General features: G+C 43.0%; 1 protein-coding gene and 1 long non-coding RNA gene across 3 annotated transcripts; one reads left to right on the plus strand and one right to left on the minus strand.

Moving 5' to 3' along the window:
* Nucleotides 1-821: 821 nt before the first annotated feature.
* Nucleotides 822-27,759, minus strand: tesk1b (testis associated actin remodelling kinase 1b). Its single transcript, XM_055060234.1, has 11 exons — nt 27,504-27,759; nt 26,206-26,844; nt 11,481-11,602; nt 11,300-11,348; nt 9,801-9,947; nt 8,905-8,987; nt 4,729-4,819; nt 4,241-4,324; nt 3,239-3,325; nt 2,821-2,920; nt 822-2,733 (listed from the first exon to the last, which is right to left on the minus strand). The coding sequence occupies exons 2-11, from the start codon at nt 26,395-26,397 to the stop codon at nt 1,661-1,663; spliced, it is 2,028 nt and encodes a 675-aa protein (XP_054916209.1). The 5' UTR covers nt 26,398-26,844; nt 27,504-27,759; the 3' UTR covers nt 822-1,660.
* On the plus strand, nt 18,731-19,883 carry LOC129379451 (uncharacterized). 2 transcript variants are annotated; one of them, XR_008608180.1, is made up of 2 exons: nt 18,731-19,080; nt 19,620-19,883. It is a non-coding gene; the product is annotated as an uncharacterized LOC129379451 (long non-coding RNA). The 2 variants fall into 2 exon arrangements; XR_008608179.1 differs by having other exon boundaries at nt 19,628-19,883.
* Nucleotides 27,760-27,878: the final 119 nt, after the last annotated feature.

Genomic DNA, 27,878 nt, shown 5'->3' on the forward strand with positions numbered 1-27,878 from the left:
TTAGAGAGAGAGAAAAAAACTTTTTCTTTGAATGATATATTGACCAAAGAAAACCTAATTAAATACTTCTTAATACATACAAGTTTTCCAGTTTGTATGTTGCTATAAGAATTAATGTTGGTATTAATTCTAATAATATTTGTTCCCAACATGCTTATTTTTACATACAGAGAGCAACTGGGCTAAAATATCCATTGATCTGTTCCTAGACGGTAAATGAAATAAAATAAAAACAGAAACTTAACAGACCAACGAGATGCTAATATAATAAAAACATTTAAGGTCTAGTACGACTTCCCCATTTTAAGAATGTTTGGCTAATGTGTGAACAATTTAGTTATAAATGTTTTAATTTGTCAAATTGTTCTCGGAAAAGCAGGCCAAATGCCAATATGCTGAATATCGATGAAGAGATATTAAAGTTAATTTATTCACCAAATATAGTATATTAAGCCAAAATAAGCTAATCTTTATTTTAAAGTTGTTTTTTTAAAGTCAGCTGGTGTTTTAAAACATGTCACCAGCATAAATCTAACTCAAAATTACCAACATGCACTACATTTAAACAACAAAATTAATGGGTTTTTTTTTCAACCAAACTCTAAATAGAGAAAGATCAAAAATTAATTCAATGCATGAAAATAAAACTTAACAGCACTAAGCCATACCTGTTACATTTAAACATGGTTAAAACAGTACTATGTTTGTTTTTTTTTTTAGAAGATATTTAAAAGATTAATCACAATATTCAATATTTGTGGAAATAAGATGACCCTTTAAACGTGAAGTCATTGTGGAAGACAACAGAGAACAGCCAAAACCTCAGTATAGTCCGTCTTTTTATTCAATGCCATCTTAAATAATAAGAATCTGTACATCTCTTAAGCAGGTCTTTGACCATTCATTCCCAAACATAATGATAAACAGTTTTCTTATCAACAGTAATACAGCTGAAGTGCTTAACCAGGCAACCAAAAGGGCCAACAAAGATCATACAACAAAAACGGTTTGAACAGTGTACAGCACACACACACACACACACACACACACACACACACACACACGCACACACACACACACACACACACACGCACACACACACACACACACACGCTCGCTCGCATTCCAACAAACACTCCCCGAAACGATCTGTACACCTCTTGATAATTAAATGCATGAAAACAAAACTGCCTGCTCATTCAGAAGCAGCACTAAACATCAAAAATAATTATCATTGCAACAGTATTAATACTAAGCTCAACATTCCTCGTTTCAACATCATCAGTTTCATTCGGCGTTATAGTTGTTAAGAGCTGTAAATTTACAGGATCTCGCTGCCACAAACTGGAGTGCTCACATGCTGTCAGAGTCCAATCAGTCACATCACAGGCTGACATCAGGTGTTGGGGCCCCCTCAGTCCAGCAGAGGGCGCCCACCGGCAAAGTCTCACAGCGTTTCCTGGAGAGTAAGTCGTTTCTTTTAAGTCTGGACAGTATTTTAATGAACTCATGCAGACACACAAACGCCTGTGCAACAAAAAAATATGAAAAGTTGTGTCTGGAAAATAAGTATTGCTGCATTAAAATCTGTGCAAATTTTAAGAAGAACCCGCTTGATTCCCAGGGAAGAGCTTTGCATTTGGTGTTGACGGTTCGGGATTTATGTTTGAGCTCCTGGCAGGGTCAGTCCTGGATCCAGGCTGGCGTTGGGGGTGAGGGAGGGCGGCAGGGTCTTGGGTCCCGGACAGAGGAGCCCGCGCGACGCCGCGTGGTCCCCGTTCAAGTTCTTGTAGGGGTTTCGACGAGGTGGGGCTCTCAGACACACCGAAGGGAAACGGAGTCCGGCCAGGCAGCAGCCGGGACAGGAGATGACCTCCTCCTGGTCCAGAGAGTGTCCGCTGCCGGAGCCGAAGGGGGACGAGCCGGCCGGGTCGGCGGGCGGGGAGTGGTAGCCGTTGTTGTTGGCGGTGGGAGTGTCTGTGGGAGCGCCCCAGCCGAGCGGCCGGCTCACAATCACATTGTGGTTTTCCAGATTGGAGAGGGGCGGCAGACTGGGAGGCCCGTTGGAGATGGTCGACCTCCAGCCGTTCGCCACGGAAGATGTGGAGGGATTAAAGGGAGTCGAGGAGTGAGAAGGAGGAGGATGCTTGGAGTAAAGGGGTGACGATGTGATCTGCGTGTCTGGGGAGACAGTGCAGTCCATGGGCTCCTCTTCCGTGTCCTGTTCCTCTTGGTCTGCCAGATTCAGCGACATCGGTTCAATCGGAAGACCCGAATCACCCGTCGGAGAAATATCTACCTCCCCTCCCAACAAACTGTCCTCCTCGCTCCCTCCGCCGTTCACATTGTTGACCTCAAACATCAACTCCTCCTCAGCCAAGACGGTGTTTGGCGCAGACACCATGTGCGGCGGAGGCGTACACGGCAACGAGTGGCACCGCCTGTGCCGCCTGGGGACGTCGACGACCTCGCCGTCGGGCGTGGGAACGTTGTCGCAGTCCAGCGGAGGCGGCAGGGTGAAGGTCAGGGAGATGACCGACTTGCTGGGCGTGTCAAAAAGCTTGATTTTTCCTCCTTTGAGGTCCTCCCGCTGCGAGAAGGGGTTCACCCGGGCCGAGGGGGCCAAGGCGACGCAGGGGAGAGCGTGCGGAGGGTGCAGCATGTCGGACTTGCTGCGAGAGAGACGCGGGTCAAGCGCGTCGCAGAGGGACGGCCTTCGCAGAGGCCCGACGGCTGGAGAAGAGATTGTACAGAGAAAAGCCAGATTAAATACAGGAAAAGGTCAGATTATTGTCACGTGGTGCCCAAATGACGTCTCACCTTTCACTTGAAGTTCGTCTCTCTGCTCTCTCTCAGCTCGTTTCTTCTTCTCCAGTTCGGCTACGATTTGGGAGAAAGACGGACGGAGTCTCGCTGACATCTGAGAACGACACACAGACACAGACGATTACGTTCGTCAACAAGCAGAGATTCTTCTCATTGCAGTCATATTCCCTGGTGTCAATTTTCTTTCTTAAATAAAAGCAAAGAGATCGCTTTAGTTTTATGGTTTTTGTCCAAATGCAACGATCCCATAAAACCACCCATGTCCAGAACTTGCATTTATATGACAGTTACATCAAGTCCAGCTCTAACACTTCCTTCAACTTCCCCTACAGTCATAGCAGAAGACATGCAGAATGGGAAGCAGTCATATCGGAGATGGAGCGCATATGTGTATCTAATGAGTGTTTCATACATTGCAGCAAGCGATGGCCAAATCCAGGAAGTAAGGTGGACAGTCTCCAACCATCTGCTGAAAGGCCTCAACGTCCAGGCCAAAGTCCTGAAGGAAAACACACACAAAATCATTCCAAATGGATTTCTAAAAAAGGTTCACTTTCTAATCAATTTCTGTCAGATAATGGCTTCAACCATTATACTGAGTGGAGAAATATTCTTATTATAGCCCCAAAGGAGTTGAAACGAAGTACTGAAACACTTGCAGCCGGAAATGTATGCAATTTCTGCAGCTGCGTATGAATACCAGGCTGACAAATACACCAGCTGTACAGATACTGAGAAAAAGCCACAGAAAAAGTCTTAATTTAAAGCTAATTTCTGCCATTTGTTCAGCGAGATCAGAAAACTGTCAATGTGATTTAATGGCACAAAAATTCAACTTACTTTGCATCACTACCAAAGCATTTGTCCATGACTAGTTGTCAAGAAAGTAAAGCAATTTATTCATATCAATGTCTGCAACAATAATTTATTACATTTTAAAAACTTACAGCATTTGATGTTTTTGAATTGTGTAATTTCCCAGTGAGTGTATCGGGTCGTGTGTGTGGTTTTTCTGTTTTTCCTGTTTAACCACCCTATTCAAAACCAAGTTTAAATATTTATGTGGTCAGAGACCGCACAAACTGTTGGGCCGATGCTGCGCGCAGCACAAACCCTCGCTTGAGTTTGAGGCCTTTATCAGTATTTGAATTCTCAGTCGAGATAGGAAAGCCAGCTTCCTGTTTGTCCAAGATAAACCACCAGAGAAAAGATGACTGAGAGATAAAGGCGTGACTTCGCTAAAAGCAGTTCCGATCTCGGCGCAATCTGCGTTACGGACGCAGCCATGTTTGTGTTCAGGCTGCAAAGTTTTTCCCCCCCCTCCCGTCGTTCCTCATGAAGATTGGTCTGGTTCAAACAGGGTGTGGATGCAGGTTAAGCCGCTCGGCTCTGTCACAGAAAGCTGAATCGGTACCTCAGTGCGCGGCAGGACATCTGGGTCGGCCTGTATCCTCGCGATGATCTCACACAAGATGATCCCGTACGCAAACACATCCACCTGCAACGACACCATGAAATGATTCATCAAGAAAAACAAATTGCCATTCCGCTAATTGTTTCGCAATAATATCTATTTTTTTGGTGCAAAGTTAGTATGTTTTTGCAGATATGCAAATTTGTAGATTGATAGCAGGTAAGAGTATATCTGCAATATTTTAACTCCAGTGTTGTATGGGAATTTCCACCAATCACTACAATTTCAAATGAGGAAATATTACAATTACATAACCTGTCTGTTTGCTCTCTGAACAATAAAATGACTATTTACACATTTATTGCTTTACCTCACTGCATAGTTTCATGGTTTATTCAACCAGCTTTTTTATTACACCCAGTGTCAACACTGAACTCTGGGAACAATCCTCAGCTGAAAGCATGAAGGAGGAATCTCGTCTTCAGTACCTTTTCATTGTACACTTCTCCTCTGAGCACCTCTGGGGCCATCCAGTAGGGGGAGCCAACAACTGCCAAACGCTCCTGGACTTCCTCCTCACTGCGGAAAGAAGAAGAACGATGCTAAATAGTAGCTTTCAGATACTAGCTTTTAAACGGCCCGTTTAAATTAACTTCCAATGACATTTTTGGGTAAAAGTAATATAAAACTAGAATGACCACAGAGGGCTTAAAGTTGAGTTACAACAACCAGCAAAAGTGAAAACAATGCAATTAGGAGAACTACGGGTGGTTCACCCGAGTTCAGTTGAAACTTCTGGGGTTTTCCAGCTCTAATGATGCTAACTACTGCTAGCCTGCGGACAAACCTGCGTTAAAACACAAACTATTCACAACAGTCTCAGTCCCGTTTTGCGTGTCAGCCAAAAGGTTTTACGTCCTGGCCAATAATACTTAGAGGTTTGCGGTTTAAACTTATAAAAATGACCAAACGTAGGCGCTACAAATACACAGCGCAGGCAACAATTTAGCCTAAAAACAACAAGGCCATTCTCTAGATGTCAAATTACTGCGTGTGGCAGCAACATCTCCCACAATCGGACCAGCATGTATAATTAAGTGTCTGTATTTGTTTGTTACAGGAGACACGCTTCGAGTGTAAGCGTTTTATCGTCTCATGCGGGAAACCACAGATAAAATTAGATACTTACTTGCACTGTTTAAAAGAAATAATAAAAAAAGTTTTTCACTGACATTAGATTAGAATCAACTCTGCTGTAGGTCAGAGTTTATCTGGTTTTTTTTTTCATGCGCCGAATTAGATACATTTTTTAGACCTGATTTTAAGACTGTACGACTTTTAAGTTTTGACGACATTTTCCTCCCAGTGACTCAGGGTCAAGTGCGCCTCTATCGGCTCAAATATTGTAAATTAACAATGGGAAATATAGAAAAGCTTGACAACCGTTTAAGGACAGTTTAACGTCTGCAAACATTTCCTTCTAAAGAAAAACGAGAAGAAAACAAATGCACAAATCTATAGAATTTAATCAAATCGGACACTGATTGATGTCTGTGAGAAAAACAACACACAATTCATTCAAAATTAATATCCTAATTTGCAAGAACAAGCACAACGCAGAATCTTTCATATCCTTTGCAATGAACACCAAGACCAGAAGTAGATGAATCAACTTCAGCAGCCGTGGATTTGTTGAAAAGCATCAACTAGATTAAACTGCGGCACTTGTAAGGCAACGTAAGCAACAAATAAATAAATTAAACACTCAAACTGATTAAAATAGAGCCAAGGGAAGAGAGGTTTTCTGAGGTCACTGCGTTTGTGCGCTTGCCTGTGCTTCCCCTGCGTCTAAGAAACCGCAGTATTTTCACTTATGTTGAGATATTGTTGTGCAACTTTAGCAGAAAAAAAAAAGAAGGAAGTGAAGAATGTGCAAGGGGGACGATGTGATTGCTCTCACACACACACACACACACACACACACACACACACACACACACACACACACACACACACACACACACACACACACACACACACACACACACCTCCTGCTGGCAGCTACTTCCTCCCTGTTTCTATTTCCATCTGCCATGGCGGGTTATGATGCAGCAGAAAATCCAAAACAAGAGCCGAGACGGTCATGGCTCCCGGTGTAAACACCATTTGGAGAAGTGGACTGGCATAAACGAGAACGCGCAGAAGACAGAAGGAAACCGGCTCGACCAACAAGTACGAATTGGAGTAAAAAAAAAAAAGACCAGAGGGACAGCGAGCGGAGCAGCAGGGGGAACTGGAATAGTTTGACCATATTTGGAGCTTTTCCTAATCCCCCCCTTCGACAGACTCCTCAATCATCTCTGTTGCTTCCCTCATTCTTTCTCCACTCCATGCCGTTTTGCAGACGAACAACACAAACGCAGCGTCCGCTCTGTTGGTGTGCGTCGCGGCAGGAAGCAAACGTGTTTGAGTAAAAACGAAAAGCAAACACGGGGATGACAGCCGCACAATCCACCAGCTGCTGTTAAAAAAAAAAACAAGTATGCAAAAGTAAACAGTGGCTGTCACTCAAGTGGAGAAAGAGAGAGAGAGATGTCGCATTTGGGAAATATCGGGCCTCGTTTTCAGTTTCCCCCCTGCTCACATTTTACTAGGTGATGCACACAGAAAGCATTTAAAGTGAGAAAGTTATGAGCGGGCCCCCGGCCGCCCAACAGTGGCGCACTTGTGTAAACACAAACGGTGGCTCGGCCGAAGCAGAGGGAGCGGAAGCAGAGCACACTATGAGGAAGGCGAGTCAGGCTGCAGGGCGAGGCGTCTCAGACTCTGCAGAGCTAAAAAGGAAGAACAACTCTGCAGGCAGAAGCTTGAAAAACAGTCTCTACACAATAACATAATATCTGACTATTAAACATTGAACATCTAAGAATTTATCAAACTGATGACTGCTTGTTCAAGAATTGGCTGCTTTTTAAAAGTTGGTATTTTTATGAAAAAATTTGACTATGCAGCCTTAAAACCATAAACATTATGCACTGGTTTCTGATTTTCCTTCCCCTGGTTTATGAACCCACCACAGCCAAGATGCTCAGTTCTGCAGCAGCAGCTGCTCCTTTGGCAGAAGACTTGAAGTTGGATGAGAAATCTCCAATCTGGAGACGGCTTAAAGGTCAGAGTTTTCCCTTTTATAGGGTCAAGAGTTTTACTGTTGCAAGCTGCAGGTTTCAGCAGTAGCAAAAATAACATACTGTGCAATGTGATTAAGAGAGATAAAGTTAAATGGAAAAAAAAAATCTTAAACATGCAAACTAATGGGCAGTATTTTTATCTTTTGTAGTAGAATGTGCGCACAATAAGTGTTATTACAGCTTTGATTATGACCACTGTGGTGAGGGAGCAATTACCAAGATGCCAAACGAAAAGGAGACGGCAACGAGAAAGATGAGGAAGACGAGGACTACCATTAGTTTAATTAGATTAATGACGCAAGTAACAGTCGTCTTACATACATCATGGGCAAATGTTAGCAATTGAGTGAATTTTAAAACCATTGAATCGTTTTGAGGAAATGAAGGAAATGGTGTAGGATAAGGTGACTAAAGCTAAATAAGGATCGATGACAGGAATGTTGACTGAGGGTCAGGCATGAGGACTAAACCAGGTAGGTCGACGAGAACTATGAAGAGTATGATGAAGACTATGCTGAGGACTGGGACGAGGACAACAAATGTAATTTCCCCGTCCTTACAACCTTAAAACTAACTTCTGGTTCTCCAATGGCCATAAATGTCTTTCTAAGACTAGAACTGCAGCTTCTCGTGTCCATAGTCCTCATTTCTGCAGCTGCAGCTTTACTTGCTCAACACCAGATCCAACTTTGGATTTAGTGCTTCCTTAGACGTAATCGTTTCTACATATGATCTCAGAAATATGCAAATGTGCCAGTAATTTTCTAAAACAGTGACTTTACACAAACCAGGGGAACACTCGCTCTCATTCCAACTCTGATGATTGCAGCCAGGAGATTTATTTCACAAGCAGCATTTTAAAAAGGGAGACTTTTCTGAAACATTTTTCCACATTGTGGTAATTCTGCTCGCTAAGAACAGAATCTGATCTCAAAGCACTTCTGGAGGCATGAAGTCACCAAGAAGAAAAAGCCTAAACAAAATAAAACTTCTGTTTCTTGTCAAACAGTGCAGAACGACTATAAATTACACACATCGCACAAATGTGATTAAATGCAGCTGCAAACACAGGAACAGCTAGCATGAGGGGAGTAACAGAGCTAGTTGGGCGTCATCTGCAGCGCGACTCAGAGCTGTCAATATTTACTCCGTCTGTCCATTCTTTTATTTGAGAGAGCAAACGGCGGTCAGGCTGCAGTATTTGGAGGAGGCGACTGGTGTCTGCATACCATTAAAAACTAAATCTACGGCGATTAATGGTCCCATTTTTTTGTGACTGTGTCTCATCTGAATGTGTCCAAGGTTGGGTGTGGGGAGAAAAAAAAAAGAAAAAAAAAAGGAGAAGTTGAGTGAAGATATTTTCAGAAAGATACGACATGACCGATATCGCACAAAGAAAGAAGTGAAGGAATGTGATTTATTGAGACTTATCTAATCGCAGAAAGTTTATAGATGGTTATGTTTTTATTGACTGACCTGCAATCTGGGATTTTCTCTGCCAGGCCAAAGTCTCCCACCACAGCTGAGCACATGCCGCCCTCCAAGCGCACCAGACAGTTCTGCACACAGGGGGTCAGAGGTCACAATGGTTACCATCTACGTTATGATCGCCTCAGTAGTGTTCCAAGATGAGGCATTCAGTAGGTTTTATTCAGTGTAACATCAGATTTTAACGGTAATTTACTGAGCTCTTTACACGACTAAGTAGAGCCTCATTGTGGAAGTGATAATAAATTATTTATGGTTTACAATTTCTTGTTTTTAACACATAAAATGATGGTACTGCTAAATAAAAACCAAAACTCGATGAACACACAGTACACATTGTAGTTTGCATTAAAAAAAAAGACTTATAACCTTTCAATAACAATGACAATTTGTTTAACATAAAAAGAAATTTACAAAAAAAAAATCTGTAAAATGAATTCAAGTTTTATTTTGACCTCTTATTGAACCAATTACAGACGTAAGGTATTAAAAATGTTGTGCTGTTCCTTTAAAAATAATGTAATTTTATTTAAATGTATCAGTTTTTTTTGGCAGAAAACTGATTAATTGCATCCAAGAGCCTCTTTTCAGTAAATTGGCACAAGGATTATAGTAGGATTAAAAATCACTTTGAGGCCAATTAGCCAACATTTCTAATTCTGAACTTTTCTGATGCGACTCCAGCATACTGCTGTCGCAAAGCTGGAGTTAGAGCAACGTAGCGTTATGGCAGATCTTGTTGCATGGCGACAAAACTTGAGGAAAGCCTTTACCTTCTGCAAAAATGCGTCTAAATGTAAAAAAAAAAAAAAAAAAAAAACAGAGTGCAAATTTGCATAAATCGTCATGCGTTCAGTAGCCTTACTGGCAGTGTTGATGCTAACCTTAGAGGTGAGGTCCCTGTGGAAGATGCCCTTGCTGTGCAGGTACTTGAGTCCGCGGGCGATGTCCAGAGCCAGGCTGATCCGCGCGGCCCACGACAGATACACGTCACTGCCCAGCAGCTGCTCCAAGTTACCGCCGTTGATGTACTGGACCGCGGGAAGAGATAAAACAAAAACATATTCAGTTTAGATTTAATAACCCTTTGCTGAACCTCTGACATGAATAACCCTTACAAAGCTGATGCAGGGGGACGTCGGAGTACTCCTACAAACAGTTGACGATTTTGCTGATTTTTATTTCTCATCGGCCACTTATTTTAGTTTGGACAAAAGGCAATCATGCAGTTACAGTTGAATAAAAATTCCTCTGCAAAAGTTTGACTTGCTGAGTTTGAACCTCATAATCTCTCTAAAGACTTGAACTAGGCCTCTGCAGTTCAACGTATACCACCGAAAGCTAATGAAGATGAAGTGGGTGAGCTGCGGCAGGAAATATAAAAACTCTCCACTTCAGAACTTAGGAAATCAGTTGCAAACTGAATCACAAGGTCGCTAGAATTTCCTCTTTTCTTGTCGCCTCGTCTTCAAGTGTTTAGCTCACTGCCAATTCACTAATACATTTAAAAAAAAAGGAACTAAAGATCAGGCTCTGTATCAAAAACATGAAAACAAACACGAGCGCAAGCGACAGGGGTGTGAATGCACCAGATCTCACTTCAAGTCTTCGTCTTGCTTCCCATTTGCTGCGGGGTAACCATGGTAACCACCGGTGAACCGATTGGATGCAAAGGAACAGGTGACACAAGGCGCCTGACCTCTGCGTGTTTATTCAGCTGATTCTGTCTGCTTGGTCTGACAGGGACAGATGCTCCATGTTTACTTGACAGCAGCTCAAGTTAAGAAAGAAAAAATGCAAAGTTGCTGCATTTTTTTTGTGCTTATTTTGAAAAAAAAAAAAAAAAAAAAAAAAAAAAAAACCAGATCAGACCGAGAAAGAAGTGTGGTCTTGAACTGTGGTCATTTAAAGGTCAACAAATGGTCCCCATGCTGCACTTTGTGGAAAGATCTGAAACTTGGGAGATGATGAATTCAAGCCGGAGGTTTTCAATCTCCCACCACGAATATCCAGACGTCGAAATGTCAAAGTCAAACCCCCCATTTTTCCAGGCTGCAAAGAGACCCTGTGTGTTGAAACAGGTTTTTGCTGAAAGTTTATTTTCTTTTAGCTCCTTCTGAAGTGGCGGGCCACCTTTTCCAAGACCAACACCAAACCGACTTCTCTGTAAATGCAACAGAGTTTTGGCAGAACAACCTGCTAACTGATGCAGGGAATCATCTCGGCACTTCAGCCCGAGAACAAAAACAAGCTTAAACGTTCTCCTAAGGCCAGTTTGATACAATAAAGAGCAAAGGCCTGGCAATATGGGTGAGATTATCACCCTGCTTTTTTTAGGTAAATCATGGCGAATCTGAAAAGAAACATTTAATCAGGACCTCACCTCCGTGAGAGCGTGCAGCTGTCCCTCATGGACACACACTCCTATAAACCTGCAGGAAGACATGGAAAACAATCAAAACCACATGTTTTTTCAAGGACCAGCTCGATCAAAACTTCATAGAATATTTGAAACTGACGCATTTACAGGTATGTGAAGGTATGATGATCATCGCTTGAGTTACCTGAGAATGTTGGGGTGCGACAGTCTGTTCATGAGCTGGACCTCCCTGAGCATGTTGGCTCGGTTGCTGGCCAGGATGTTCATCTTCAGAGCCATCACCTGACCCGTTACGCGGTGCTGCACCTGGGATCACAGGACAAAACCGGGACGATTTCAACCTCGTCGTGTCCAAAATCACAAAGAGAAATGCTCACGCAGTCGGAAATGGCGCTTTTGCTTCGTGCGGAGCTGCTGTTCACTAGAAAGACCCCAACTGATCTGAAAAGAGTAAAAACACAGAAACAAAAATATTCCCAAACTCGTGCGTGTGGAAACTCGGTGCTGCTCGATTTCTGGAGACCGGCCAGGAAACATTAGCAGGTCGGCTGCAACATCAGCTGCACTTTCTGGCTAAACCTGCTGTCATGGCGGTGGCGCCGTCTGGTATGGTAACGTTGGAGACGGGACTTGCTTCCTCCCTCTCTCCCAGGACATGCATTTGCTTGGCATGGGTTTTGACTTCTAAAAGAAATTTATGCCAGAAGGATATGACAGCTGAACTGTTTGGCACAGAGAGAAGAAGTCAGTGTTGCTGCTTCTTTTACCCCGAGACTAGAAGCAGAAATGAGGAGGAAAGTTGTGAGAGCAGCCCAACAGAGCCAGATGCATTTGTGTAAACTCTTCACTGGCTGCATTTTCCGCTTTAGTTTCAGTGGAAAAGCTTTTCTGTTAACTAAAAAAAAAAAAAAAAGGAAAGAATTGTTGCAAGAGAAGTTCGACGCAGAATGAACCGAGGGCCGACAGTACAGATGGTTTGATAGACTGGTGAAGAGAATAACCCAACACTCCAGCTGGTTACACAGAACCAGCTGGTTATAGAGTTTTGGAGGAACTGGATGAACCGATACAGCACTCAGAAAGAGTGGAAGGAGCTTTTAAGTTGTTTAATTTAATGAAATGAAATCTCTGCAAAAATGCAACTTAATGATTTTTTTTCCCCAGAGAGATAATTCCAGGAAGCAAAATCTCCTTCACCAAAACAATGTAACCTGTTAGCATGCGATGCTACAAGGCCGCTACAGCCTGGAAACATAACTTCGACTCAAGTTAGTCTAAAATGAGTCAATTTATGATAAAACAGTTACTGGGAAGAACTTTTTTTCCTCTGGTTGCCTTGCACACTACAGAAACTGGATGGTAAAATATTTGTTTTACAAAACAGGAAAAATCAAGTCTTCCTCTTATTGCAAAATTTACTTAATCGAATTTATGGCACAACAATCCTCTCCGTGTTTACTGAATCATAACAGCCGTTTTAGCCTGGCTAAGCCAACAGGCTTGTTCATTTTGGGGTTTTACAGCTTCATACTTTTGAAGTTTTGATTGTTTTCAGCGGTTGGTTTTGAGAACGGGGCGTTGTTGAAGTACAGAGGGATTCATCCGGGCAACAATTTCATACTGAACCCACTGATTGAAGTTGTTTGAATGAGATGAGAAAGTCCTGGAGCAACCCGTTTTATCCGGCGGTTTCTCCCTGCACCTGTTGCTGTTTACTGCTGGTCAGCTGGCTGAAACTATTGTTTGCATTTAGAACATAATGCATAAGTTTTTTTTTTTTTTGCTCAAGGTCATTGTTCACGGACAATGTCCTACTGCTTCAGTTCTAATATGCTGAGGAGAAATTTTTCAATTTGTAGAGCAAATCAGTGTTTAATTCCAAAATGGAGCTCAAAGTCATTCTGCTTGGATCAGGGGTCAAATGTCAGATTTCACAAAAGTAGTGGGGCCAAATGTGATCAGAACCAAAATGGATGTAAACAAATGATTTGGAAAAACAAATGACCCAAGTAAATAATTGTATTAATAGAAATAACTAATACCACAGAGGATAACCAATGGTTTCAGTGCACTGGAACAAAATGGCTGTTTATGGGTATGAAATGGAAATTGTGAATTAGTCACTCGATCCGTTTGTGTCCACACAGCCGCTACCATTTCTGTTTTCCTGCCTCTTACAACAGACTTGTTTGGACACATGAGGGATTTCCACACACCCTCGGCTGTGCGGATGACAACATTCGGGTCGCATTTCGACACCGCGCCGGCTTCTGCAGAAATCCATAAATAATTAAAATTTAACAATGCGGTCTTGGAACCCTTCCACTCTCGGTCTGACGTGCAGCCGCACCTCGACTAATTCAGTCCTGATGACTGACGTGACGAGCACATGTGACCCCCCCCCCCCCAGCAGCACCAAGGATGTAAACAGTCTCACAAGAGGATAAATACCTGAGAGTCCAAGGTTCCTCTCCAGGTCAAAGTTTAAACGACTTCAAGAAGTCCAACAAACTTTTATTTTAGCATTTGAACAAACGTCAAAAATAATGAGGTAAGGAAAAAACTCAGCTTGGGTTTTAATTTCAAACAGAAGTCCGCCCTGCTGCTAATAACAAACCGTTATTTACATCAGCAATCAGGGGTTGTGACCTTAATGCTTGACTGCATACCAAATTTCCTCCATGCTAATAATAAAGCCAAAGGGGCACAGCAGGGTTTCGAATTGCGCCTTCATTAGCGAAGGAAGAGCGTGTAATGAAGGAGCGGCGGAAGAGGAGGAGGGTCAAAGAGCAGAGCCTCCGAGCCGTGACACTGGCCTAGATCCGAGTCCCGCATCCGCGTTGGCGGGCGCGCGCGTCTTCACACACGCAGGTCCGCACAAAAGAAAAGGACATCGTTTGTTCTGAGAAGGAGGACAGATCGCAGCCTTCCGAGTTAAGCTGCAGGATGCGCATGAACACACACATGCAAATCACACTCGAGGGCAATGAAGCCGGCTTCTCTTCAGGTGGAAAATGAAGCAGGACTCATGTTGAGTAATCTCTGCCTCTCCAAAACACTTGCAGATGAATCCCGTTTGTAGGGAGGAGCGCAAGACGGCAGTGGAAGGATTCCTCCTCCACCTTGAGCTTTCACACGTTTACAAGACACAAAAGTTTGCACTTGTAAACAGATGTGACAAACAGAAGACTGAACTATTATGAATTGCAAATGACAATAGCGAAACAAAAACTGACTCTCAGACTAAAATAAAATGGCGTTAGGTGCTAAATGCTTTTTGTAATAGTTTTTAGAGATTCTATAAAGCATCATGAAACCACTCTGTTGGCTGGTTTTTACCTTTCTGATAGGAAGCCGTATAAAATAGGATGATGCGTCACTCCATTTATCTCAAAGTCACAGCTGGTGTGACTCCAGGCTCTGTACTGGGACCAGAACAAAACTGTAAAAGTGTCATGTAACTGAAGTAAACTGGTCTTGGACCATATGTTAAAGACTTTGAAACAAACAAATCTACAGGGAAGCTCAAACATATTTATACTCACAATTCAAATAGTGTGATTTTTTTTTTTTCAAAGGCGTTAGGCAGAAGTATAAACTTGTTTAATCCCACTGCTTTTTTCTTTTACTTATTACACGTAAAAAAACGAAATAAATAAAACAATTTCTTTCACAACAGTGATAATATACCTAAGCAAACATAGAACCAATCATTCATCCACAAAAAGCTGAGAATCCTCCTCTGAATAACCATTTAAAATGACTTTTTGATACCTTATTTTAAACCGTTACGTCTTTAAATTGTTTCAATCTTTACCTGCTCCAATTTTCTTGCTCCTGTTGGTTTTCTAACAAACCTTTGCATACTTCACAAATTGATTTAAACTAGTCTAAATGCACACAGGCGGACTATTTATTAACTACGCAACATCTGGAGGCAGTTGGCTGCAATACTTTTTATTTGGGGGTATTGGAGGAAACGGGGGTTGAATATAAATCCATGCTACGTTGAAGGTGCCGCACCTGCAGCTCTGCAGCTAAAAATTCCGTTTGCCCTCTATTCCCTGCCCACATCTGTCTTCACACATCCTTGTAGAAATACTTACATGCTCATCTATAATCCAGGGATTAACAACCCGCCACACTGTGACTCACGCTGCAGACTGGCTGCATTGCACACACATGCCAAATGCCGACGCAGCCTCATTCGACCCGGCTGTTTTGTTCCGACAGATTTTAGCCTCCAAACAAACGGGCTCTCACTCGTTGTCATTACAGCCCGACTCAACGTGGAGGTCAGAACCAAGCCTCTCAGACGGCAGCAAAACAAAAACACAGCATTTGCTCCACACGTCTCATTCCCAGGGCTTTAATGGTCACGGCCGCCGACTCGCCGCTGGAATGCCCACATTGGGATTATCCAGCGACGCAAAGCAATTACCCGCACACCCCTGCTTCGCTCTCGCACACAAACACGAGTTCAGACACACCCCCAAGCTCTCCAGCAAAACACACTCGGCCTTGTAAAATGCTGCCGTCAGCAGACGAAAGGTCACGGGCGCCGCGCGCTCGTCAGCCAGCGGCTCTGCGAACAGAACCGACCCGCAACAAAGACAGGAGGAGAACGCTCACAAGTGCAAAGGGGATGCATTAAAGCTTTCATGCGATTCTAATGGAGTTTTTGATGCTCAGTTAGTGAGAGTGAGAAGTGTTTTCTTTCTGAACTAATGAGCTTCTTCCCATGAAGTGCTCTCACTTCTGGTCAGCTGGAAATGGAGTTAAAACCACTTTGCTGAAACGATGAGATGACTGATTCAGTAAGACAGCAGTTAAACCTGGAGGAAACAATAAAGGTTTAAAAAAATACTGTATTTATTATGTAAAGGCAAATATATTCAAAATAATCAAAATTGTGTATCTAGGATACTTTGTCTCTTTAAATTGTTAAATGTAGAGAAGTGTAAAAATCTAAGATAAAAACTCATTGCAAGAGGATTTCTGCAAAGGATCAGAGGTAAAAAAAAAAGCACTAAAATTCATTTAAACAATGAAAAATTGACAAATTTAAATAATTTGTTAAAACCCTTAACGCCGTTCGCCCATTCATGCAGATTTTTAGCCAATCTGTGCAATGTTTTCAATTCCTCGTGTAAAGAAGCCCACGTTGTGCTCTCACCTTGAAGGGGAGACTGCAACCATCAGCATAAATAAGAAAACCATGTGTGCCGAGTACGTCGCATGCCTCGCTGGTGTCGGAGGGAAGAAAGCGTGGTTGAGTGGGACCAGAAAACCAGCTGCAAACACAGTTCAGTGACTTCGCCATTGGCAGAAGGTCATCTCTGGAAACCTGGTGGTTTCATAGTTTCTGCACCACTTCCCCCCCAAACAGCAGCAGAAGTCATACATCAGTCAATACATGACTGTAAAGTTTCAGCTGGAAAGCGTGGCGGCGGTGACGTAATGACGAGCCTCCCTGTGTGTAAACAGTTTGTTGAAGTTCGAAGAGGCTCCGCCCACTCTGTAAAGTTTCAGAAAATCACCCAATTCCCCGAACAGGTCGGAGACGCCACCTGAAATCCTGCTTTCGCTTGAAGCATAAAGCGACACGTAAATGCGCCGGCGTGTTTTCAAGCAGGCGAGCGAGACGACGAGGAAGTCGGAGAAATGGGATTTAGTCAGCCAATCAGCAGGGAGCGCTGGCTCTGTTGGGGGTCAGAGGTCACCTCTCTGATGTGCAGCAGTGAACGACTTCTGCGCCTTCCTCAAGGACGAAACATGGAGGATCACCAGAGCTCAAGACAGCAGTTTGTCAAGTCAACAAAACTCAGCAGGCGATGTTAAAAACTTAGAATGGTTGAGAGTGATCATTCAAAATAAACAGACATTTCTCACTTTTCGTAGTTTGTTAATCTGAAAATGACTGTAATAATGTAAATAAAAAAAGTTTGATGCTAATGCGTTTTGTTGATCTTGTGGTTGCATCGTTTTATTCAGGATTCTGTCTTTTTCTTTTCAACGTCGCCTAATCGTTTTAGCTGTTTTATTGTGTCTGGTAAAAACTTTTCAAGACCTGAAAACAGCAAAGGCAGCCTGGCCACACATGTCATTATGAAGAGACGGGAACAATTACACGAAGGCTCAAAGGGATATGTCAACATCAACGCATGTGCCGACAGGTCTTAGCTCACCTTTTCAGTCATCGGTGGCTCATGCATTCCTGCTCGCATGCTGCCTGTAAATCACTTCTTGGCTGCTAGACTTTATTACCCAGAATGCAACACAATTAAACTATTTTTAAAAAGACAACAAAGCTCCTGATTCCTTGTCTTGTCTGTTCCTAGGGTGTTTAGTGAGTAAACTTGTACCTCGATTACTAATTTAGTAATTGATTGCGTGTAGACTATAGAACAGAGGGCAAAAAAGGCAATTTGCTGAAAAGAACATATTGAAAGTGGTAATTAAGCCAAAATCTTACAAATGTACAGATTTTAAGATGACACTTTGGCCATCAATAAATTTACAGCCAAACTCCTCAGGTGGGATAGCTTTAGCTTCATTCATTTCAGATTCACTACAAGAACGCTACATTATTGCATTTTACACGTTTTTTTTAAAAAAGGAATTTAATTATTTGTTTATCCATCTTTTAATGCATTTCTAATATTGGATAAAAAGGCTAAAGTGGTTGTATGAATAATCTGTACCATGTGCAATTTAAAAAAATCTGATTAAGTGATTAATAGTCAAAAAATTGATTGTTAGTGATTGGTAGCTATAGCCCTGATCTTAAACATTTTACGACACCAACAGGTACAAAATGTTTAAAGGTTATTCCAAGATGACTGAACTGATTACAGCATGAGCTGCAGATGCTACAGTATCTCATGAGCTAAACTGCCATTGACCTCATGCAGTCATGCTTCATACATTGACTATTCCTTTAAAAACATGATTAAAATTTTGACTTGGCTGACTTCTAAATCTAAAAAGTTGATGGGATTTTACACTTTGTCCCTCGCACCAGTCTGAATGAGAGTAATTTTCTTTTTTAATGTTTCATAAATCAGATTTTAAAGCTAACGGGACAGAAAACAAACGAGCTCGGCTCCATCATAAACTCATTTCACCACACAGACGCCACCATGGGCCATTTGTTTCTCTTCTCACAGGGGAGTGGTCCTCCATGAGGTTTAGCTAAAGACTACAGCACTGCCAACAAGTGTATGGGAGGAAACTCTCATTGTGAACTGATGTAAACAAACAACCATCTCTGGAGGCAAAGCTAGAAAAACACCGACGGGAAAAGAAAACATGGGTGTTGGGCAATGGCTGCACAAACCATCTTACTCCCCGCTCCAGTAGAAATGCATCAAAAATATGAAAACACAAAGGTTCAAGTAAAGACAGGCACACGCTCTGGGCTCCCCGGTGCTTTCGTGTTTGTGCGACAGTGCAGAACATAAACAAAGCCTGATGGCTGTGCAGCTAGTGGCAGCAAAGCAGGATCCAAAACAACAGCAGCAAATAAGAGCTAGCGCTCGGCTCAGGCTCTGATGTTCAAGTCTGCATTGGCACAGCAACACCAAAACGCAGCGCAGCCGCGTAAATCCCAAACGCTGGAAGCCAATCATGGGGCGCAGGAGACAAGCGCTGACGGATGGCGCTTTGAGGATCAGCTTTTCCTCGTCGCTCCTTTGTTGGCGACGGATTCCTCCCGAGCTGAAATTCTTCCAGCGATCAGGATTTGCACAAGGAACCGGTCAAATCTCAACTTGTTCCGCTGGGTAATTTCCTGCACTTATTTCTAAAACAATCATTATCTCTTTCGTTTCGGGGCGCGTCGCTGTGTTTGTGATTTCGTTTCCACAGACAAAAACGAAACAAAACAAAAGCAGATGAGTGAAATATTGACGACTACGGCAGCTCATCACAAGCAGCTGATACTTAAAAAGAAAGTTAAAACAGAAAGGAATTCAACCCAGCGGATCTGAAGCTGATAATGTCACACCTAATAAAGTTGATGGTTAATTTGTGGCGTGTTGAGCAGCCGTATAACCAGGATCTGTAAACCCACGCAGGCGACGAAACCAGTGATGTTTGGCGGCCCGTTTCCTCCACATTATTGCGCCATCACAAGCAGCCGACATGCAGACATTAAGGTTTTCAATCATGGTCACTGTGTTCCGTCACACTAATCCCATCTTTATCCCTTTTCTCGTCTCCAGTTCATCATCAGATCATATTTTAGAAGAACTGAGCCACTGGTGCGCTTGTTTTTCCATCTGGGTTGCAGCCTGTCATTACAATAATGCTCTCTTCTCAGCTTTGCAGACTCCAAAGATAACAAGCAGAGGCCCAACCCTGAGCCTCGCCGATGTTTTCCTGACATAATGAATTTTGGATGAAGCAAAGGCTGGGCGAACAGCTCAGAAGAAACCGACTGAAGCCGCCTCAAAGAGTTGTCGCTTATGAGGTCCTGGATGTTCCATAAAAACCGTTACACTGGAAATGAATGGGAAATTAATGGGACTTCTTTTGGGCCCCCTTTAATACGGGCTAATAAAACGTGATCCGGGAAACAGCGAAATGCCCCAGGGTCTTGTTTTTTTTCGCTATAATTATAACCCTGCACCAGGTTTCAGCTGATTTGCTGACAAATACACATATTTGCTGCAATCTTAATGTTGGACTAAAAGGGAAAAAACCCCACAGAACCATGTCTGAGGATATCTTGGCCTTTAATGAACTCTTGCAGCCATTTGCACGTACTTTCTTTCAACTGAGCCTTTGGAATTGTAAAAATGTGTTTAGAGGGTTTAAACGGCTCTAAAAAAGGAGAACTGAATTAGGGGCATTCTGACACTTATAAAACATGTTTTTAAAAAGGTTTGTGGTTGAGAAAACATTTGTGTGAAAGTCAGTTTTTTTTGTTTGTTTTTCTTAAAAAGAGCTTCTACAATTATGTAGCAGTTTCTGTACAACAATTAAAAAAGTAATGAAACACCTTTTTCCTAAATGTAAAAACATGTTTTATGCATGGTCAACTCTGAAGGCAGTGTAGTTTGTCTTTTTTTGTAAGATTTTGTGTGAGCAATGGGCTTCGCATTATAAAACATAAAAAAACAGTTAAGCTGGGAGGTGATCAACACCTGCAGCAAAGGTCATAAGGTCGCGATGTTGGAAGGCCGCGCTGAGGATGAGCCTCGACCGCTAAACCGTCCGACAGTCATTTTTACATTTTAATGTTGGAATATTTTTGCAGACAGAGAGAATGTTGGTAAATTGCTAACATTTTCCACCTTTAGCAAATTAGCCAAATTGTGACGAACGTCTTTATTAACACTAGCTGGAATCAGGGACATTTTAAGGCAGCTGGTGCTGCTGCAGAGCAAACACAGTAGCTAACACAGCTTCTTAAAACCTATTTTAAGCAAATACAACTCTATAGAGAGAAGAAGAGTGCATGTGACAGCGCATTGGTTGTCAGGTAAAACCTCATTGGTAAAATCTGAAAGTCTTTAACCCATGAGAAAACATTTAACAAAAAAAAAAAAAAGAAGTGATTTATGGGGGTCCAGTAAATTCTGCAAACAAGACAAAACTTAAATCCGTCAGCAGGTTTGTTATGCAACAGCCTCGTCGACAGCAGGTGTTATCTGCATTAGCAAACATCTCGTCGATCATCAGGAGAAAGGGCTCAAACACGATGCGATAACAGGGTAATCCAATTAGATCCAAGTTGCTCCTTGTAAAACTCGCAGGCCTGTAAAACGGCAAACATGTAATCGTACCCTGCGAGTTCATCTCAACTGCTGACCGACGGCGAAAATTATTTTGGATTGATGCGGCTTTATTGCTCCTGGAGCTTCGGGTTTCGGAGGTTGACGCAGAAATGAGAGGAGAAGCACTGGAACGTTTTGGACAATATTCAAATGTGGCGCCTGAAGGATTTGTCGCTCCTCTCCTCCCCTACTTTTTAATGCCTCCGGCCCCTCAGATTGCACAATTGCAGGCCAGACTAGGTGAATAGCTGCCCGTCCGCCTGCAGCGATCCTCCATTGATCTGGAGCTCAATAGCAGCACAAGGCGGGAGGCCAGGCTCTCTGTAACCAAGTGCAGAGCATCCATTTCAAAGCAGCCATCCTGCACTTTAAGTGGAGCCTAAATTCATTTAAAACAACAGCCATCTCAGACAGTTTGTTCTGCACAACACAGTCAAGCCCATTTTCTCCAAACTCAACCAGGATACAGCAGCAACCGCCCAGTCATGCGTGTCTGCAAACTTGTTTTTAAAGAAAAAAAAATAAAAAGGTAACCGATAGCTGTGGTGACAATTTTGCATTTATATTGCGCTATCAAAGGGCAGCTAAGCGTCAACCTGACATGCCAGCTGTAAACATGGTTGCATTTGCATATCCATTAGAAATTAAAAGGCCACAGCAGAAGGAGGGCGCGGCCTCGGCCTGAAAGGAGAACCGGGACAAGAAACCAAAAAGTCCATCTAAAATGGAAGATTCAAGTTTCACCCATCCTTCGTGACCACTTCTGTCTGAAACGAGGTTTATAAATATGCACAAAAAAATTTTAAAATACAAGAAGCTTGATATTAAAATAGGGAACAACAAGACAGTCCCATCTGACAACATATGAAGAAATTATTTGAACGGCTCCAAACAGCAAAAGAAATCTCAAAAATATCAAGCACCGATTCTCCATTTTCTCCTTCAGGGTCTCTCCATCACTGTGCTTTTACTGGATAATTTTCAAAAGCATGCAGAGCACACTTTTGTATTAAACAAGATGCTGTGTTTCTAAGGAAATCGCTTCTAAAAATAAACATCGACATACTTTTGTGCCAACGATGCAATGAAACTCTAACCAGCAAGACGATGGCAATCTGAGCAGAAAAATCACCCGACGCTTAAATTTATTATGAAGATTAGAAGCATAAATATGTCTAAATCTTTTTGTTTAAACCTGGTAATTCAAAATAAAGCCAATTTACAAAAGGTTACAGACAAATCTGATTATTTGTGTCCATCACCACATCATGCTGAACTTTAAACACAGGGAGGTGCATGCACAACGACACGTGCAGTAAAACCCACGAGTCACCGTAATAGAAAATCAATTTGAGCAAACATGCTGTGCAGTAAAAACAACGGCGAAAACTCAGAAACAAGATAATGTAGCTACCTTTTAAATTCATCAATAAGACTGGCTGCAAAGATGATCTTCCAGTCATGTTGATTTTTTCCCCCCTCGTTACTTTGATAAAGAAAGAAACATTACAAGCTTATAAATTATTACATTTTCTGGATTAACTGGTCAGACGAAGAAACTAATTTAGCGTTTACACACGAGTGGTTATTCCCACAGGATGATACTGCCATCATCCTGTTTGACCATGGCAGTAACGTTCATGGTAATGCTCAGTATTTTGAATGTAGCGCCGAAATGCAAAACAAATAGCAACAAGTACAAGCAAGACTCTTGAGCCTTAATGCTAAACAACCTGTTAGAACCCCATTCAGAATGAAAATGTGAAATTAGGAACGTCTTTCTTATTCAGTCTGAACATATGTAGCATCAAAAGTTAAATATATGTTCATAACAAAATTTTGAAAAAATAAAAGTTAATAAAAATATAATCTCAGAATAAACAGCTCCATCGTATTCTGATTACCTTAACAACTATTTCATCCCTAAAACAGACATGTTTGCACACCTGATAGAAACTTCTTTAGAAAAACTAAATTATTTACAAACTACGGGACAAGTTCATCTAAAATTACGTTTAAGGCTGGTCAAGATAAAGAAAACGTACATTGCATTATTTCAATGCAGGGTTTCCCTCAGTGCACTGTCAGCCTGGCGGGCCACCAGGCTAAGCATTGCTTATTTATTCAAGTCCTTTTAAAATGTTTGCATTTTTTAAGACTTTATAGTTGGTGTTCAGGTATTTGTTTTCAAACAACGCATTATTATCAGGTGATTTTTTTTCCAATTTCTTGTCAACTTTAAACATTTCTTCACTCAAAAACACAACGGGTGGCTGGATGAATAACTGTTCTCGCGCCCAACCACCAGGCTTAGCAAGTAGCTTTTGCATTTGAGAAGCTAAAATGTACATGGAACAAGGCAGTGAGAGCAGAGCCATCTGTTCAAGGATTTTATTGGCATATGTTACACGAGTGCATCGCTCCATGTAATGTGCAATATGATTATGATGCTATAGATGTTGTCAAGAACTGACTAAAAGAGGAAATTTATCTACTGAGCATTACCAGTGAACATTTTCTAATACCAACTGGGTAAAAAAAAAAAATCTAAGTTAAGAATCATTTAAAAACCTTTAAAAACATTTTTTTCTACCTTGACATGAATACAAACTGGAGAACTTTCAAAGGCTTCATTTCTTTGAATCGCTTCTCAAGCGACCCAGCTCGCCCCTTCGTCAGCCGCCCGTTGTAACGCGCCATTTTTAACGCACCATTTTTAACACCGTTATTAATGAGGCATTCCATGCAATTAGGCTCTATGGAAGTGAGCAGAAGCATGGCGAGTGGAGGACGCAGGCTGCTGGCCCGCACACAGAGCGGAGCGTAGAGTTACAAACACACGCACACCTGACCTACCTGGGCAGGCCGTGTCACGTTACACACACACACACACACACACACACACACACACACACACACACACACACACACACACACACACACACACACACACACACACACACACACCACACACACACACACACACACACACACACACACACACACACACACACACACACAAATATAATCGTGCGACAACTGATGTATGATGAATGTTCAATGGGATGTTGTTCAGAAACAATTATTAACCATTACACCCCTTCACTCTTACGCATGTTTGGTATTGGATGCAGTGGTTGCCATAGTTGACACTCGTTTCACACGTGAAACCTCACGCTGGTCAATAAAGATGGCAGCAGGTCAATACCTCATCCTGCCTGGTTAAACAGCCAAACACACGCACGGCTTTAATGAGGCAAGCGGGTGAGACTCTCACGGAGATTTGGGGTAAAACAAAAATAATAATAGTGTGGTTTTCACTATATTTACAGTGAATGCATTTCAAATTAAAATGTACAGTATAATTATTATTTTTTTTTAATAAATACAAAGCAATTTCCATTCTGCTGCTTGTACAACATTGACTGTTACTCTGCATAGACTAACAAGTTCATATTAGGTGGGCAGGTTCCCAGTCTGGCTCAGTAATTATGCTTCTCATAGTTTGCCAACTGTCTGAAATCAATGTCACCTTCATAAGGCTGATGCTTCTTTAGTTTCCAAACCAGGGCTGCCTGCCATTTTCATAACTCAAAATATTTCAAAACAACCAAATTTGCATCTTTTGAGGGGTATGGAAAGAAAGCAACATGTTGGGGAGGGGCAGAACAGTGTTACGCCTGGTTTATTCCTGCTGTTATGCATTTCATATCAGAAGCACATGTGCACAGGGGTATACCCATTTTTGTGATGTAGCATTTACTTCCTGTGTAGTCAGAGTTTGGCAGGTACTGAATGGCGTTTGGCTCGAAGGCTTATGTCCTTTAGACAAAAATGTATCCGCTTGACTCTTTCCCCTTTTGTACCTACTGGGTTTGGATGCCAACCTCTCTAGTTGAGTAGCTCCTACCACTAGAGTAGGTACTACAAGGTACGAGTCAACCCAACTGACTGGTTGGGTTGAGTCCCTCATGCCGTGCAGCAGAGCAGGCCCTTTTACAGGTTTAAATGTAACAGGAAGATCATTTTCCTGTTACAACTTAGTGCCACTTCAGCGTGGGTGGGCTTGTTATAGCCGTAACGTAAAGTAACGTGGCTTGCATGAGACAAACAGCACAACAATGGAGGAGAAGCAACGGTAAATTGTCAGATTCAAAGGAGCAGAGCCAGAAAAGGTTGCAGGCAGCGAGACAAAACATTCTGGATAAAAGCTTGGAAAGCCGTAGCGTGGTATCGGACCAAAAGGGTACGAGACGCATAACTTGTGAGGATCAGCTAGTGGTGGCTAATGCTAGCTGGTTATAGACATATACACAATAATCGAAGCGGTACAATAGTTTAATGGTTGGCGTCGGGTGTTGTAAAATGGACGCTGGATGGGTTTCAGACGGCTGTCCTGACATCCACAGTTTAAAACAGGAAGGTGGGTAAACGTCACACCCGTCAAGTGAGGGTGTAAAAGTCAGAGATGGTATTCAAAACCGAATTCTCTTGACACGTGTGGTGCATGAAGGTATAGTCGTGACTTTAGTTATGCCACAATTTTTTCAACTTTATCACATGTGATTGTTTTATAGATCTTTCAGCATGAACACTTTCTTTCCGCTGAATAGTGTGGTATGAGACAGATAATCTGTGAGAAAGAGTTCAGATTATCTGTAAATATTTTACTGCTCAAAGTGCCGACTAGAAACAACCAATCAGAGCCAGGAGGCGGGGTTTAGCGCTGTCAATCACAATATCATGGAGCTGCTTTTCTTATTAGCAGATTTGTCGTGAATGCTAAGATTAGTTAGCGTAGCCACTGATTACAGTGGATGAAGGGTATTCCTGCATTAGCACATTTTAACAGCAAGTACATGAGCTTGATTGACAGCGTTAAGACCCTGTTTTTGGCTCAGATTGGTGCGCAGCAACAAATACAGATACAACTTTTACAGGTTTAAATGTAAATCGCTGGAAACAAACTGCTCTTAAAAGGTTTTTCCTTTTTTAAAAATTATCATTCAAAAGTTTCCTTCACAAGCATGCAAAAACTTTTTCTCCCCGATTAAAGAGGTAAACATCGAGTGCATTATGCCTACCGCCCCGATTCTCAGAAAAGCGGTGCGCTCTCCTTCCGCTCACCTTGAACACCTCGGAGAAGAATCCGGCCCCGATCTTCTCGCAGCTGAAGTCGTCCAGGCGGGCCAAGGTGGACACGGCGCTGCGCAGGGCCCGGTAGGAGGACGGCCGGATCCGGTTGGTTCCGTGGACGCTGTGCATGGGCGGCTCGGCGGCTCCCTCCTGCTCCTCCGGGTCGACCCTCTCCGTCTCCATCTCTGACGGAGGAGGTGTGACCGAGTGCGCGATTTAAAATCCAGCCCGACCCGTGTTTACATTTCCGCGGCGAGCCAGCCGAGGGGCCGCGGCGTGCGCTCCCCCTCCGGACCCTGGAGGAGGAATGGCGACGAAGAGCCCTGGAAGCGCGCCGCCGCTGTGGTCAGCGACCGGTCCGACCGAATTCCTCTCCTCTCTGTCAAATTCCTGCAGCGTGTCCGCCTTCAGCGAGCGGCGCAGCAGCTGCAGCGGTGCATGCTGCAGAGCCAGTCCCTCATGCCGTGCAGCAGAGCAGGCCCTCCGCTGCTGCAGATACTGCTGCTGCTGCTGCTTCCTCTGTCGGGTTTCCTGCAGTGGAAAAGGCCGGGGCTCCCTCCCTGGTGCCACAAATTGAATTTCCAGCGTGCAACCGAGCCGCCTGGCTGGCGCTGCTGCAACCTATTCGCGCTGAAGAAGGGGGAGGCGGACACACACACACACACACACACACACACACACACACACACACACACACACACACACACACACACGAGGCGTTAATTCACTAAATCATGTAGTGATGCGAGCAAGCTGTCAGTAAAAACTCCAACCCATCCGTGCTTGGTGATCTGACCTCTCAATAGAAACTGGGCAAGAAAAATCATATGAAAATAAATAAGAAAATAACAACAAATAAAAGGTTTGCATGCAGATAAGCGAAAATCCGAAATAAAAAAGAAAGAAAGAAGCTGATAAGACCGATATAATCCACGCCACTTATCATTGCGTGTACTTTAACCCTGCTCCACTCAATTTGACTAATGGTTTTAAAAAGGCAATCACTTCAAGTGCATTCAACGTGTCTGCTGCCCCCAAAGAAAAACGGACCCCCACCCACCACCACCACCACCTCTACAGCCCCTCAGCATGACTGCAGCTTCTAAATTATGGACGCCCGAGTGGAGCGGACTTCGCGGGCTCGTCTGTCACGCAGTCCACGCGCGCCCTTCAGAGTCTATAATCTTAGTAGGGAAAAAGAAGACGGAAACCCCCCCCCAAAAAAAAAAAACCGCTGACGCACGACACGGAGCGCCGACACGCGTGGCTACCCGCAGAGGAAGACTCACCTGGCTGGCCTTCTCCATAGAAAAAAAAAATATCCTCAGAGTCCGTCCGCCCGAATCCCGGTTCGGGCTCCTCGGTCCAGTTTCCAGCAGCTTCGCGTTACTAATTTATGCTTCCGCACGCGGGACCCGCTGGTTTCGTGTTACGTCGGCTCTCTCCGTGGCTCCGCCGCCTCGGCCCTGTCCGCGCGCGGTCGACTGCTCCGTGGAAGCGGAGCGACGACTTTTTTGCTGCGTTTTAATGGACGGCGGCGGGGCGGGGCGTGTCCACACGTGATTATCACAAAAATGCACCTGTGGGGCCGGCTGGAGTATTAACTGCAGACACTGTGTATCTACTGGATGACTTTAGCAAATAATATTTGGGGGGAAGAGAGA

Source organism: Poeciliopsis prolifica, unplaced genomic scaffold, assembly GCF_027474105.1.
Source record: "Poeciliopsis prolifica strain line A6 unplaced genomic scaffold, Auburn_PproV2 SCAFFOLD058, whole genome shotgun sequence".
NCBI classification, from domain to species: domain Eukaryota; kingdom Metazoa; phylum Chordata; class Actinopteri; order Cyprinodontiformes; family Poeciliidae; genus Poeciliopsis; species Poeciliopsis prolifica.

Coding starts and splice junctions, on each gene's coding strand:
- tesk1b (XM_055060234.1), bottom strand. CDS start 26,397: ATGGAGACGGAGAGGGTCGACCCGGAGGAGCAGGAGGGAGCCGCCGAG. Junction 3,326..4,240: donor ATGTCCTGCCGCGCACTGAG/GTACCGATTCAG, acceptor GTTTTCCTTCAG/GACTTTGGCCTGGACGTTGA. Junction 2,921..3,238: donor TGGCCATCGCTTGCTGCAAT/GTATGAAACACT, acceptor TGTCGTTCTCAG/ATGTCAGCGAGACTCCGTCC.